Consider the following 13,968-nt stretch of genomic DNA (forward strand, 5'->3'; position numbering starts at 1 on the left):
TTTCATCCTTTGTTTTTAAAATTGTGATGCTTGAGGAATGAAAAAGATAATGTTAATGATAACTTTTTTTCTTGTTCTTTGTTTTTGATTTTTGAGACAGAGTCTCACTTTGTAATTCAGCCGGGCCCCGACCACTTATGTAATCCAGGCTGTCCTTGAACTCGAGGTGGTTCTCTTGCCTCAGCTTCCTAAGTACTGGGATTGCATGTGTGCTCCACCACACCTGCTAATGATAAGTTTTTTTTTTCTTTTTTTGTCTTTTTCCTTTTTATCGGTACCGGGGATCGAACTCACAATTGCCTGTTTTCAAGGCAGGCGCTTATGCCGCTGAGCTAAATCCCTAGCCCCATTGATAAGTTTTATAAGCTTCATTTTCTTGCATGTAAAAATGATCTAATTTAATAGTATGTCAGTTTTTGTTTTTGTTTTTGTTTTTTTTAACTAAGTCCTTAGGATTTTCCTATTGCAAATAAATGAGGGGAATGAGAATATAGAGCCAGTCATGGTGTGGAGACACCCAGCATGTGGGAGGCTGAAGCATGGGGCCGCAACTTTGAGGCTACCTTGGACAATCTAGTGAGGCCCTGTCTCACAACAAAATTAAAAATGCTGGGGATATGTCATTGGTGCTTGCTTTTCTTTTGCAAGGCCAGTCCTTTGTGAGACAGGGAGAGAAAAGAAAGAAAAAGATAAATTAGAAGTGATGGTAATATTTAATAAAACAAATCACTTTTTTATTCCAAAAGAAAAATCTCACCTTTGGGAGTTTATTTCAAATAAAACATTAAAATTATATCAACCTGATTCATGAAAAATTGAGAAATTACCCATTTTTTCTTTTCTATGTGTGACTCCAGAACTTCCATAACTCTAGAAATAAGTAGCTTTCTCAAATGGAAACCAGCATATGTTCTTAGGAACAGATGAGATTTTTTTGTTTTTAGAGAATTGAAATGTAAGCCAAAAGAAATTATTAAATGAGTTCATATTTTTATTAAGCACTTAAAATGTGCTTGCATATAAAAATGGTCTAATTTAATGATATGTCACTAAATTAGTGTTGATCACATAGACTAAAGCAATTCAGGTATTACATGGTATTTTAGCTTTTGCTAAGTTGTTGTATGTATAATTATGATATAAACCCGAGTGCTGTGTGCTTTTGGTACCAAAGGTGTCATTTTAATTAAAAAAAAACGGTAACTTTGATGTCTGATATTACAAGAAAAAGTCAGAAGAAAAATTCGTAACAATTGCTTTTCTCTGTCATTTGACCTTTTCTAAAATGTTTGTGATTTTGGGACAGGGTCTTGCTGGGTTGCCCAAGCGGGGCTGAGGATTGTGATCCCTTTGCTCTCCCAGAGTGCAGAGTGACAGGCAGATACACCATGCTTGGCTCTCAGTGCTGTCTTTTTTTGGCAGGGAGGGATTTGAGACCAAGTCTAACTATGCAGTTCAAGGAGTCCTTGAACTCAGCGTGTAAGCTGGCTGTTCTCCCTGTGACCCTCCTGCCTCAGCCTCCTGAGTGCTGTGATTACAGGCTTGGGCAATCACTCCTGGCTCTGTTTGTTCTTGAATCATGTTTTCCTGAATTGCAGTCATACATTTGGTTCCCTACCTCAACAGAATAAGGTGCACCCTTCCTAAATTGATTGTGTACACATAGTACAGAAGAGGGGGACCTGTCTATTTGGGTGAGGTTTGAAACAGTCTTCTTATTCAATGCAGACTGTCCTTGAGTTTACTATGTAGTCCAGGCCAGTCTTTCTGTCTCAGCCTCCCAGATGCTGGGATTAAAGAGGTGTGCCATCCTGCCTGCCTAGTACTCTTCCCTTTCTCCTGCCCACAGCTTTTCCTGTGTCTTCACCTCCTTTCCTGTTGTTTCTGTTAGTCTTCCTGAGTGTAGAGCCTGTTGAAAGAAGGAAACTGCCATAATTCCTCAGAAGGCTATGGCAATGTTTGCTTCTAACAGTTGTTACCCCGACTTTTTCCATCTCTCGTTCCTCATCTTCCAGTATTGAGCAGTTCCTGTGTGTTACTCCATATGTGACACCAGCTCTTTATTTCCTTTAATCACATTTTTAAAACCACGGCTATAAGGGAGCTAAGCAATAAGTATGTACTTAAATGACTCAAGAATACAAAGAAGCAGTTATTCATCTGCTTTGGAATAAGGTGAAAGATTTACTTAGGGTTTTAAAAATTTTAGGGAGGCTAAGCCGGGAGGATTGCTGTGAGTTCAAGGTCAGCTTGGGCTACCTAGTGAGTTTAAGATTAGCCTGCACGGGCTGGGGATTTAGCTCAGCAGCATAAGCGCCTGCCTTGCAAGCGCGTGGTGGTGAGTTCAGTCCTCGGTACCCATAAAAAAAAAAAGATTAGCCTGCACTACACATTAGGACCCTGGGTGCATAATTGCACAAGTTTATGGGGGAAAAATCTGGTAATTTGATACATATAAACAATATATAATGATCAAATCACAGATATTAGGGCTTTAATTGCTTCATTTTTTACTTCCTAATGATGGGAGCCTTCTAGTTACTTTGAAATATATCGTGGATCGTTGTAGGCTATAGTTAATCTCCTGTATATTTAGAACTTCTTAAATGCTTTGTGGGGAAAACTACTGTTAAGTAGAGATGAGTTCTGTACTCTGGTTTATTCCACAACTTAGTAAGTGAGCCTCTTCACAAATCAGATTCCTAATAAATAAAAGGAAGCATTGGCTTATTGTTTTAATGTTTTTGTCAAGCGAAGTTAATTTGTGCCTTAGGCTGAATAATCCTGTAGATTGTTTGCACTGTTAGAGTTCTGTGGAGTGCTTGCTGTGAGAGCGTTCAGAAACTTGAGACACATTTTTCACTAGAACGTTGTGACATGTTTTCTAAGGATTCTTAAATTACTGGTGAGAGCTTCTGGGGAATAAGATGTATAAACTTTGTCTTTCAGATGTTGGTAATGCAAGAAAAACAAACCTTAAAATGATAGGTTAATTAAAATTTTTTTCATCTTATGATAATGATCTTATGCTTGATTTTTTAAAAAATTGACTTCAGATTTTAAACAAGTGCAGTTTTCATGATCCAAGCTGTGTAGTAGTTTATTGGTGTTCCACAGGGCTCACACTAATAATTGCCATTTCCAAAGTCATTCTAGTTTGCATTTGTACTTTAATAAAAGAAATAATGTTCTGACCATTGTGCAGAGATAAAATCTGATTTCTCCTTATACAGCAGGCATTGCCGGTGGACTTGAGCAGCAGCGGGATCAGGAGTCACGGGAGTGGTGGTTTTCATGGAGCATCTGCATTTGATCCCTGCTGCCCTGTTTCTTCTTCCCGAGCTGCCATCTTTGGCCATCAGGCTGCAGCTGCTGCCCCGAGCCAGCCACTGTCTATAGACAGCTACGGATCCAGCCTGGTTGCCCAACCTCAGCCCCAAGCGCCCCCTCAGCCCTCTCTTTCCTCCTGTCGGCATTATTTGCCACCTCCTTGTAAGTATACTTTTTTTTTTTTTTTGGTCTTTTTCCTTTTTATTGGTACCGGGAATGGAACTCATGCCTGCTTACAAGGCAGGCGCTTACACCACTGAGCTAAATCCCCAACCCCCAAGTATACTTTTAATGAAGTCTTAGACATGTCTCCCTGAAATAACCTTTTGCTAATCCTAGCTCATCAATTTTTAGGGGTTTTTTGGTTTGTTGGTTTTGTTTTTTGAGACAAGATCTCTTTCCATAATTAACCTTGAACTCACTTTGTAGCCCAGCCTGGCCTTGAGCTTGTGATATTACTCCTGCTTCAGTTTCCTGTATACTGGGAGTATAGCCCTGTGCCACCACACCCAGTAATTGTTAGTATTTATTTAGCTTAAGAATGAGATGTATTTTTTCCACTTTAATATCTATGAAATTGAAGTACATTGAATAGCACTTATAAAAGGAAGGTTTTTAAAAATTTTTATTTAAAGAGAAAAAAAAACCAGAAAAAAGGGTAGAAGTAATACAGAATTTCAAAAAAAAGGTAAGAAATCACTAGTTGATAAATTACATATTGTCATCTTAGAAATAGTTGTTTAAAATCAAAGTATACAAAGTGGACATTCAAACAGTGAGACTGCAAATAGTTCTGTTCAACGATCCAACAAAAAGTTAGTAATATGGTTATCTATCTTACACACTTAAACATACATGTAGTTATATCCTTTAGAGCACTTTCTTTTTCTCTCTTTTTTACAATAACAATTATACATTTTGGGTTTTATTACTCCTACAGTTCTTACTACTTTTTTTTTGAAGAGAATAAAACCAAATGTGACAAAACAAAATAGAGTCAGTCAAAACCAAAGGATGGACATAAATGATGTAAAAATGATCAACAATAGTTACCATAATGCCTCTTGCTATCTTCAAAAGAATTTCCCATATTATCAGATGTAATAAAATTGAACAAAACAGTACAGAACAAAACCAATAAAAATGAGACATTGGAGATATTACAGGACTTCAAAAGAAAATAATAGTTAAACCAGAATGGGTATCATAGTGAATCTTATTGTCTTCAAAGTAGTTGCCTATACTCTCAGACTTGATACTATCAAACAAAACAGAATAGAATAAAATCAGTCAAAACAAGACAGTGAAAACAATACCAGGCTTCAAATCAAGTTAATAGGAAATCAAAAACGGTTACCATAGTATATTCTGCTATCTTTGGATTAGCTGACCATTCCATCAAATTAATACAAAAAGACAAACTGGATCAGAATAAAACCAAACTGAACAGAATGATGAAAACAATATGGGTTTCAAATCATGAAAAAAGATTAACAATGGCCACTGCCTTCCCTTTTTAGACATTTCCACCCCTTTCACTTTCACAGGGTGCAGTGTACATTTTATATGCCACTAACTCCTTTAGTTTTTAGATTAGGGAGGCAGCCCACCATTTACCTAAAGTGATTATGAACCTAAAAAGAAGTTTTAAGGAATTTAGATAATTCTCTAGTGTGAGATACCAAAGTATTACTAGGTACAATTTTAAGAATTCTCAAGTGGTTACTAATGTTTAAGTGAATTTTGACAGCTGCTTTGCCAGTTCGAAAAAGATGTTTATATTCATCTGGTGCAGGCATTTAAAGTGGGACTGAACATGTGTTTTTTAGAGAAATTATAGTCCATTAAATACCTTAAAAAATGGTAAGGACCAGGTGGGTGTGGCAGTATGTGCTGTAACAGCACTCAGGAGGTGAGGCTGGAAGATGAGACCTTGAAAAGAACAAAAGAGGAAAGAAAGAAAAGAAATTACTTGATTGTATCTGTTTTTGAATTTCTTCTTCTATAATTTAAAAAGTCTGCATTCTGCAGACACACCTGAAGCCAGGCCAGTATTTTTATAGTGAAAGTATTATTATTATTTCTCTCCCTTTCTTCCCCTCCCCCTCCCCCTGGCCAGTGGGGAAATCTCTGTAGGATGGGGGGGGGGGGTGTACAGGCCATTTGAAACACTTGTATTTATCTTTAATTGGTTCTGTTATACTATGAACTTAAAGTATTATTTTATTTCCTTTCCCTTTAAAATTAATATATTGAAGCAATTTATAAACTTTTTAAAAAGTATAATAAAAAATGTTTCAGATTTTAACTTATTTAAAATAATGCGGTTTTTTTTGGTACCAGAAATCAAACTCAAGCCCTTACACTTGCCAGGCAGATGCTATGCCCCTGATCTAACAAGCCTAATTTTGCTTTTATCATAAATATGTTTCCTATGTATTCTGAAATACACTTTGCAGCATTCTGTGAAATGGAAATTTAAAAGTCCTTTCTGCCTCCTCCTTAATCTTAGCTCCTCAGAGGTAGTAACACTTTGTGTCTTATAAAGACTTGCAGAAATTTCAGGGGCTGGGGATTTAGCTCAGCGGCATAAGTACCTGCCTTGGAAGCAGGCAGTCGTGAGTGCGATCCTCAGTACTGATAAAAATAAAAAAGACAAAAAAAAAAAAAAAGACTTGCAGAAATTTCTTATACAAATTTAGGTAGGTATGTGAGTCCTTAATAAAAAAAGGAATCATGTCAGACAGTATCTGCCTCTTGGTTTTTGTTTATAATTTAACCTTACATCTTGGTTTTCTTTTTTCATATTAGCACATAGAAATTGAACTTACTAGTGTTTGTCTTTTTTTAACCCGCTCCTTTTACTGTTTTTTTTTTTCTTTTTGTCTTTTAATGGTAATTCATTCCTTTCTGTGTGAAATCCGTTCTGTGTTGGCGAATATTTAAACTGTTAGTAGTCATTTGAGTCTTGTGTGTAGGGTAGCTCCTAGGAGTGAGACCAGGACCTGAATGGTGAATATGGTTTCGCTGCTTTCAAGGGCTCGCTCCAGTTTCTGCTTTATGGGTGGAGCTATGAGTGAGGACAGGTAGGAAGTACAGATCCCACTGTTACAGAGGTTCTGTGACACTGATGTAAAATTGTTTGTATTGGCATGAGGAGATTGCCAAGATGCTTTCAGTGAGACAGCAGCTGACCGGACTCCTCTAGCCTGGGTTATGTCCATAGGACACGTGTACTCAATCAACTGCATATTGCCTGTGCGGCTCACCTGAAATATTTCTCTCGCAGATGCTTCTTTGACGAGACCACTTCACCACCAAGCTTCAACCTGCCCCCATTCTCATGGAAACCCCCCACCTCAGACTCAGCCGCCGCCCCAAGTGGATTATGTCATTCCTCATCCTGTTCACGCTTTCCACTCGCAAATGTCCTCTCATGCCACGTCTCATCCTGTGGCGCCACCCCCCCCCACTCATTTGGCCAGCACAGCGGCACCGATCCCTCAGCACCTGCCTCCTGCCCACCAGCCCATCTCACACCACCTCTCAGCCACGGCCCCTGCCACGCAGAGACTGCACCCGCATGAGGTCATGCAGAGGATCGAAGGCCAGAGGAGGAGGATGATGCAGCATCCAACGTACGCATCATGTTCCAAAAAGGGTGCTTTGCGTGCTTTTCTTTGTATTGCTCATTAATTTGGTGAAATCTTTAGAAGTCATGTAACTGTATTGCCCAACCCTAGTTCATTGGGAAATTTTGTTTTTGTGGGGCTTGCACATACTGGGCAAGAGCTCTTCTCCAAGCTGTGTCCCCAGCCCAGAAATTTTTTTTTCTTTATTTCAGCCTGTGTACCTCAGGCTTGCTGTGAACTTACTGTGTAGCCAGGCAGACCTCAGACTCACAGGAGTTCTGCTGACTCAGCATCCTAAGTGCTGGGATTATAGCAATTCACCACCTTGGCCAACTGGAAATTTATTTTTAGTCCCATATTCACTAAATCGTAGCTGTTAATGAAATAAGTTTATATAAGATTATTTAACAAACTGACTACATTCAGCATATAACTCAATGATCATTCCTTTCTTGTCCATTTCTTGAATATTTCATAGTAAAGATTGGTGTTAAAAGTGACCCTGAGGAGTATTATTTACTAAAGATTTGCAAAACAAAACAAAAAACAGTCTCATTTTCTTTCTTTTTTTATCCTTCCTTTCAGGTTGTTTTTTGTTTGTTTGTTTGTTGAAACAGGGTCTTGCTGTGTAGTTCAGGCTGACCCTGTACTCAGTATATATCCCAGGCTGGTTTTGAACTAGCATGATCAATACTTCTGCCTCAGCCTCCTGAGTGCTGGAGTTACAGGTGTGTGCCACCACGCCCGGCCTGCCATTTTAATACCAGCTTTTTATATAGAAGATTGCCAGCTGGTGTATACTTTAATTCTCATTATTCCTAGTGGCTGCAACAGGAGACTTACAAGTTTAAGGCCAACTTGGTGAACTTAGTGAGACCCTGTCTCAAATCTTAAAAATTCTGAGAATGCAGATTGGTATCAAAACATTTACTTAGCATGCATAAGGCCTCAATTCAATCCCTAGTGCCAAAGAATTTTTTTTTAAAGTGTAAGTTGCCAACTTAGTCATAGCCTCCAATAGCTAGAGAATAGTTTTAAATCATTAAATGTAAAATTGACAGATGTGTTAGACACTATTAGAAGAGTTTTACCTGTCTGTGTGTGTATTTTATTCTGAGATGGGGTCTCACACAGTTGATTTTATTTCTGCTCAATTTGTAGCCTAATTAAAGTACTTGCTATAAAATAGGATACAAGATAGCGCTAAAATTGGCTTTGTCCTGGGTATTTGAATTGGAGGTATTGGAATAAATGAACAGTTAGGATGTGGGGAAGAGGTTATGGCTTCCTGACTCATTGTTAATTATTAAATAACTTTCTAAGTTTATAATCTGTTGGTAAGTTAATTTTAGAAGTAATCTATAGATGTTTATAATACTAACAGTAGAATTCATTCTACACGAATAAGTAACCAAGTATTCAGTTATTTCCAGTGGTCTTTTTGTGTTCTGTGTTTCCAGGCGGGCACATGAGCGCCCCCCACCCCACCCTCACAGGATGCACCCGAACTATGGTCACGGGCACCATATTCACGTCCCTCAGACGATGTCCTCACACCCTCGACAGGCGCCCGAGAGATCTGCCTGGTCAGTGTCTTGCTTGTTCTGGACCTGTGCTCAACAGCTTGTGGTGAATTTGGGGTGGGCGCTGGTAGTGGAGCTCCATGTGGGAGGCTGCTCAAGAGGCAAACTCCTCAACAGAGCTGAGGCCCTGTCCTTGAGTGATTGGAGGCCTGGGGAGTGGATAAGAGTATCTCTAGTTCTGGCTGGGGCAAGGCCATAAGCAGGAGTAGAGCATTTCTGTTTAAGTTTTGTTAATTGACAAATAGTAACTGCATTCATATATTCAATGCCTCGCGTGTTATATTTTGGTACGTGTATATATTGGGGAATGATTGAAGCAGGCTAGTTAGCATATCTATCACCTCAGATACTTCACACTCCTTTGTGGTAAGAAGGCTTGAAATCCTCTTCATTTGGTTGATTTAATTCCTTGAGATCAGGTCTCCCTATGTAGTCAGGTGGTCCTGAATTTACTGTGTACCCTAGGCTGACCTTGAAGTGCTACCTCGGCCTCCCAAGTGCTGGGATTAGAAATGTGAAAGTCCTATTTTAGCAGTTTGGAAATAGCAGTGCATCATGTTCATAGTCACCATTTTATGCAGCAGACTGCCAGAGCTTAGTCTCAACTTGCTCTACCACCACTAAGGTTCTTTCCTAGAGAGGTAGAAGTATGTTTCCATTCAGTTTTCTTCTGAATCCATTGTGTATAGATGGTCACTGAGATCTTGGTTGACAGGAAGTTGTTTTTGTTTGTTTTTTGTTTTTTGAGACAGGGTCTCACTGTGTCATCCAGGCTGGTTTAAAACTCACCGCAGTGACACCTGTCTCAGCTTCCCGAGTGCTAAGTTTACAGGCATGTGCCACCATACCTGGCTCAACAGGGATGACTACTACTTCTTCTTTTTTTGTTTTTTGTTTCTTTGTTTGTTTTTGAGACAGGGTTTCACTGTGGCAGTCAAGCTGACCTTGAGCTCACTATGTGGTCCAGGCGAGTAATAACCTCATGGCAATCCTCTTGCCTCAGCATCCTTTGTGCTTGACAGGGATTCCTGAGGCAAAACATAAAATTGGAATAAATAAGTGAAGATTTAGCATATATTAATTTTACCCTTTCTAAAATTTTGTTTACCTTTGCTTTAGAAAGTACAGAAGAGTTTGCTAATGCTAATTATGCTAGATGCCAGGAACCCAGAGACAGTGTAAGCAAACAAAAATCTGTGGGCATCTGTAACATTCTGGTAAACCAGAAGAGTCAGTGACTTTGTGTGCCCCTCAGGTAGAATCAGGCTTGTAGTTTGGAAGACCTTCAGGAACTCACCATTCTGTTCCCTTCCTTTATGAGGTGTGATACTGAGGACAGATACTTTGCTGCTTGTGGTGACAAAGTTAAGTTTAAAAATCATTAGTAGAATCTTTTGGGCTTTATGTTTTTCTTAGTTTTATAAGTCAAGGAACTTTAGATTATTTTTAAAAAATGTAAACGTATTCCCCCCAGCTATGTTGCTGTGAATATGACTGTGAGGAGGACTGAGTTAAACCGTTGTCCTCCTTTGTCAGGGAGCTGGGCATTGAAACTGGAGTGACCACCGCCACTTACACACCAGGGGCACTGCCCCCTCACCTGGCCCATTACCACGCGCCTCGGCTCCATCACCTGCAGCTCGGAGCACTTCCTCTAATGGTAATATGGGGAATGTCCAAGTGCTGACATGGTCTTCAGATGGAATCTTTCCTAAAGTAAAGTCTTTAAAGATCTCGTTCTAATATATTACTTGTTATAGTTGTTTTAATTGGAGAATAATTTGTTTAGATGAAAATTGTGCTCTGAAAGGTATTAGATATATTAAAATCTGTGGTTTATATTGTAAAATTGTATTTTGATGAACAAAATGGTTTAAAAAGCTTTTTTCCCTTTATACTAAGAGAATCATGAACTCCAGTTACTGGGATGTGTGCTTTAGTTGATTTGCCATCGTCGCAAACCTCTGCTGCATTGCTATTTGTAATTGATAATTAGCGAGGTGGTGTTGGAGGGAGTGTTTATCTCAGGCAGCAGTGCTGCCACAGGGCGGGAGCTGCTGCATGGGCCTTGGGGCTTTCACATAGCACTACCCCTAGCCCACCGTGTGGGCTGCTGTCTCCAGGTCTCAGGTGAGGGTCAGGCAGGAGAAAGGGCAGGGGTGAGGGCACAGCTTAGTGTGGAGCACAAGTCTTGTGTGTGCGATACTTAGGAATCCGTCCTCAGGACCTCCAAAATAGAAGGGAAGAAAGCTACTATGCCCAGAAACAAACTCAAGGTGCCTTGATGGGGTGACACCCAGCTATGCTTTTACAGAGAATTGATGAGCTTGTAAGTAGAAAAACTACACTTACTCAGTTGTGTAAAAATAGAAATTCAGTACTAGGAAGAATGAAACTGATCTGGATATTATAGAAGAGGTAAATTTTGGTAAATTCCCAAACAAAAACAGTGACAGTTGGCATAAAATCAGTGGGACACATTTGTATAGTATTAGGATGACTTTAATTTCTAGCTTAGGTTACAAGATACACAGTAATACCACTCGAGAGATTGGTGAATGTTAGATGGTTTGAGTAAAGGGTTGTCTTGGTTTTGGACATAATGAATCTGAGATAGTACGTTGGGTTGAGTGTTTAGTGGAAAGTTCCTAATCTGGGCCTCCAGAGATAACTGGGTTAAAGATACATTTGTGGTCTTGTAATACTGTATATAGTAATAATGAGTCAGTATTGGATTTTGAGGAAAAATGTGTAAATGACAAGATAGTGAATGTAGGGTGATATGGTAGTATGTATAGTATTCAAAATGATTAATGATAATACAGAGAAAAATATTGTACCTCAAACAAATGACTCAGAACTGGCTCAAAAAGTTGAGACACAGAGTTAGAATAATAGTCGCTGGGCTGGGTTGGGCTGGGCGTAGTGGCACGTGCCTCCTAGCATTGTGAGGCTAAGGCAGAGGACCACTGTGCACACAGGGCTAGCCAGGGCTACACTGCAAGCAGGACCAGCCTTTACTACACAGTGAGACCTTGTTTTAACAACATCAAAAAGTAATGTTGGAGATTTATTTATAAAGCTAGAATTGCAGTGTACCTTCTCTCTGTGTTTTTTTTTCTTTTATTTTTGAAACAGAGTCTTTATGTAGTTCTGGCTGGGCTCAAACTTGCCATTATTCTCCTGTCCTTAGCCTCTGCAGTGCTAAGATTTAGGTGTGCACCTCCACACTTTGCCAGTACTCTTTCTCATAGTATAGTGTCTCCTTCTGGGTAGAGTGAGCTTTGAATAGTTCCTGCAGTTAACCTTCTGTGCAGTCGCTGTAGACACTGAGTTAGCAAATGTGGACCCCTTCTGCTGCGGGAAGGACAGGGAGAGAGTACTGCAAGCTCTGGTCCAGCAGCTGAGCTCCATGTAACCTCGGTTCATGTGGTTTTGTTTAAAGACAGCTCATGTAGTGTGTGGTACTGGTTTGGTGACACTGAACTGACAAGCAGCAGCACTGTGACTCGGCCCTGGAGTGAACCGACTAAGTGCATGTTTTATCTGCACACGATCACAGCCTTCTTGGTGTAGGAACCTTGACATACTTGAGCATATGCTCAGTGGCCCTTTACACAGTGTGATAATGCACTGAAAGCACAGAAAGCAAATTGTTAATACACTACAGAGAAGCTTCTGGCTGTAAGATCAGCTGGACCAAGAAGGCAGGGCTTTGGGACCTGCACATTGGCAGCGCACACTTTCAGCGTCACTGCACCATGTCCACAGACTGAGACTGCTCAAGGTTAGGGTGGGGTTTTCACCCCAAGCCAGTTCACAAATAATGAAGATTGACTGTACCTCATAAAAGATTAGAAAACTGTGTTCAGACTGCTATGGGGTCATGTATACATGATCCCAGCTAAGTGGCATGGGATTAGGAGCCTGAGACTGGAGAAACACAACAAGTTCTAGGCCAGCCCTTAACTAGAGAGACCCTTGTCTCAAAAAATAAAGAGGACTGAAGCTTAAATTCAGTCATAGAGTTCCTCAGGGTGCTAGCCTGAGTACCAGGGAAAGAAAAAGAATACTGTTGAATCTTTCTGATAGGGCATAGCCCCCAGTAGGGTCCCTTTGGTTGTTAGTAGAGAAAGGGATATAAAACTTGAAGTAGTTACATTTTTGTGGAGAGGTTTTTCTTCCTGTATGTATGTATTTTAAGACAAGGTCTTGCTGTGTAGCTCAGGTTAGCCTGGAACTCCTGCTCATCTCCCAAATGGTAGGATTACAAGAGTGTACCACCATGCCTAGCTTTTCTAAACTTCACATTTTCTGTTAGTACATGTTTGGCATACCTAGGTTTTTTTTGTTTTTGTTTTCGTTTTTTTTGGTACCGGGGGTCGAACTCAACCCTGAGCTTGCCAAGTAGGTGCTTGGGCCACTGAGCTAAATCCCCAGCCTTTCATACCTGTTGATCACATTCATCATCGGGAACTTGTACCTGTAACATATCTTTTTTTGTTTTTTCCTTCTTCTTTTATTTTTTGAGACAGACCTCACTTATGTGGATCAGGCTGGCCTTGAATTTACTGTGTAGCGCCCAGGCTGGGCACAAGCTTGCAGTCAGTAATCCTCTTGTCTCACCCTCCCGATTGCTGGGCTTACAAGTGTGTACCACCATGCCCCGTCAACATAATACATCTTATTCTTTCCCCCACTCCTCCCTTCCTTTCATCCCTTTTTCTCTTCCCCATTCACAAACGCTTTATTTTCATTTTTCCCTTTTCCTTTCCTTCTTTTCCCTTTCCCTTTTCTGGTTCCCCTTCCCATTTGGACAAGTTCTTCCCACTCCCTAATATCTATCCTTTATTATGTTCCTTATTTACTCTTTGTGTTTCTCTCATAAGAGAAACAGTGCAGTATTTAAATTTGTGTGTCTGATTTATTTCACTTAAAATTATGCTCTTCAGTTGCATCTATTTTCCTACAAATGATTTAAGTTTATCTGTCTTTGTGGCAGAGGTAGTACTCCATTGTACAATGAGTACCACATTTTTTTTTCTCTTTTTCAAATACCACATTTTCTTTATCCATTCATGTGTTGATTTGGGCTGTTTCTAAGTTTTAGCTGTTAGAAATTGTACTGCTGTAAAAATGGCATATATATGTCATTGTGGTAAGATGTTTTTTAACCTTTTGACGGGGGAACAGCTATATCAAATGGAACCTCTAGTTGAGGTTTTTGAGGAATATCCATACTGATTTCCATAGTGGTTGTACCAGCTTGCATTTCTGCCACCAATGGAGAAGGGTTTCTTTTTCTACACAGCCTTGCCTGCACTTTTTTTTTTTTTTTTTTTTTTTTGCCAGGGATCAAACTCACAAGCTTGTTCTTACCAGGCAGGTGCTTGTGCTGCTGAGCATTTCCTAGCTCTTGGGTG

The 13,968-nt window shown here is 39.8% G+C and overlaps 1 protein-coding gene across 10 annotated transcripts in view; it reads left to right on the forward strand.

Annotated features, from left to right (window-relative positions):
* Positions 1-13,968, forward strand: part of Rnf111 (ring finger protein 111) — a 73,580-nt gene that overhangs the window by 50,391 nt on the left and 9,221 nt on the right. For 7 of the 10 annotated variants that reach the window (XM_003463488.5, XM_013145471.3, XM_063243355.1 and 4 more), the window contains 4 exons: positions 3,234-3,492; positions 6,620-6,968; positions 8,423-8,548; positions 10,082-10,205. In XM_003463488.5, coding sequence (XP_003463536.1) covers positions 3,234-3,492; positions 6,620-6,968; positions 8,423-8,548; positions 10,082-10,205 — 858 coding nt within the window. Of the gene's footprint in view, positions 1-3,233; positions 3,493-6,619; positions 6,969-8,422; positions 8,549-10,081; positions 10,262-13,968 lie in introns of all 10 variants that reach the window. The other 3 variants (XM_013145474.3, XM_013145476.3, XR_010045612.1) reach the window with 2 other exon arrangements.

The sequence above is a fragment of the Cavia porcellus genome, unplaced genomic scaffold, assembly GCF_034190915.1.
Source record: "Cavia porcellus strain 051 isolate PalLab524CR breed Dunkin Hartley unplaced genomic scaffold, mCavPor4.1 scaffold_38, whole genome shotgun sequence".
Lineage (NCBI taxonomy): Eukaryota > Metazoa > Chordata > Mammalia > Rodentia > Caviidae > Cavia > Cavia porcellus.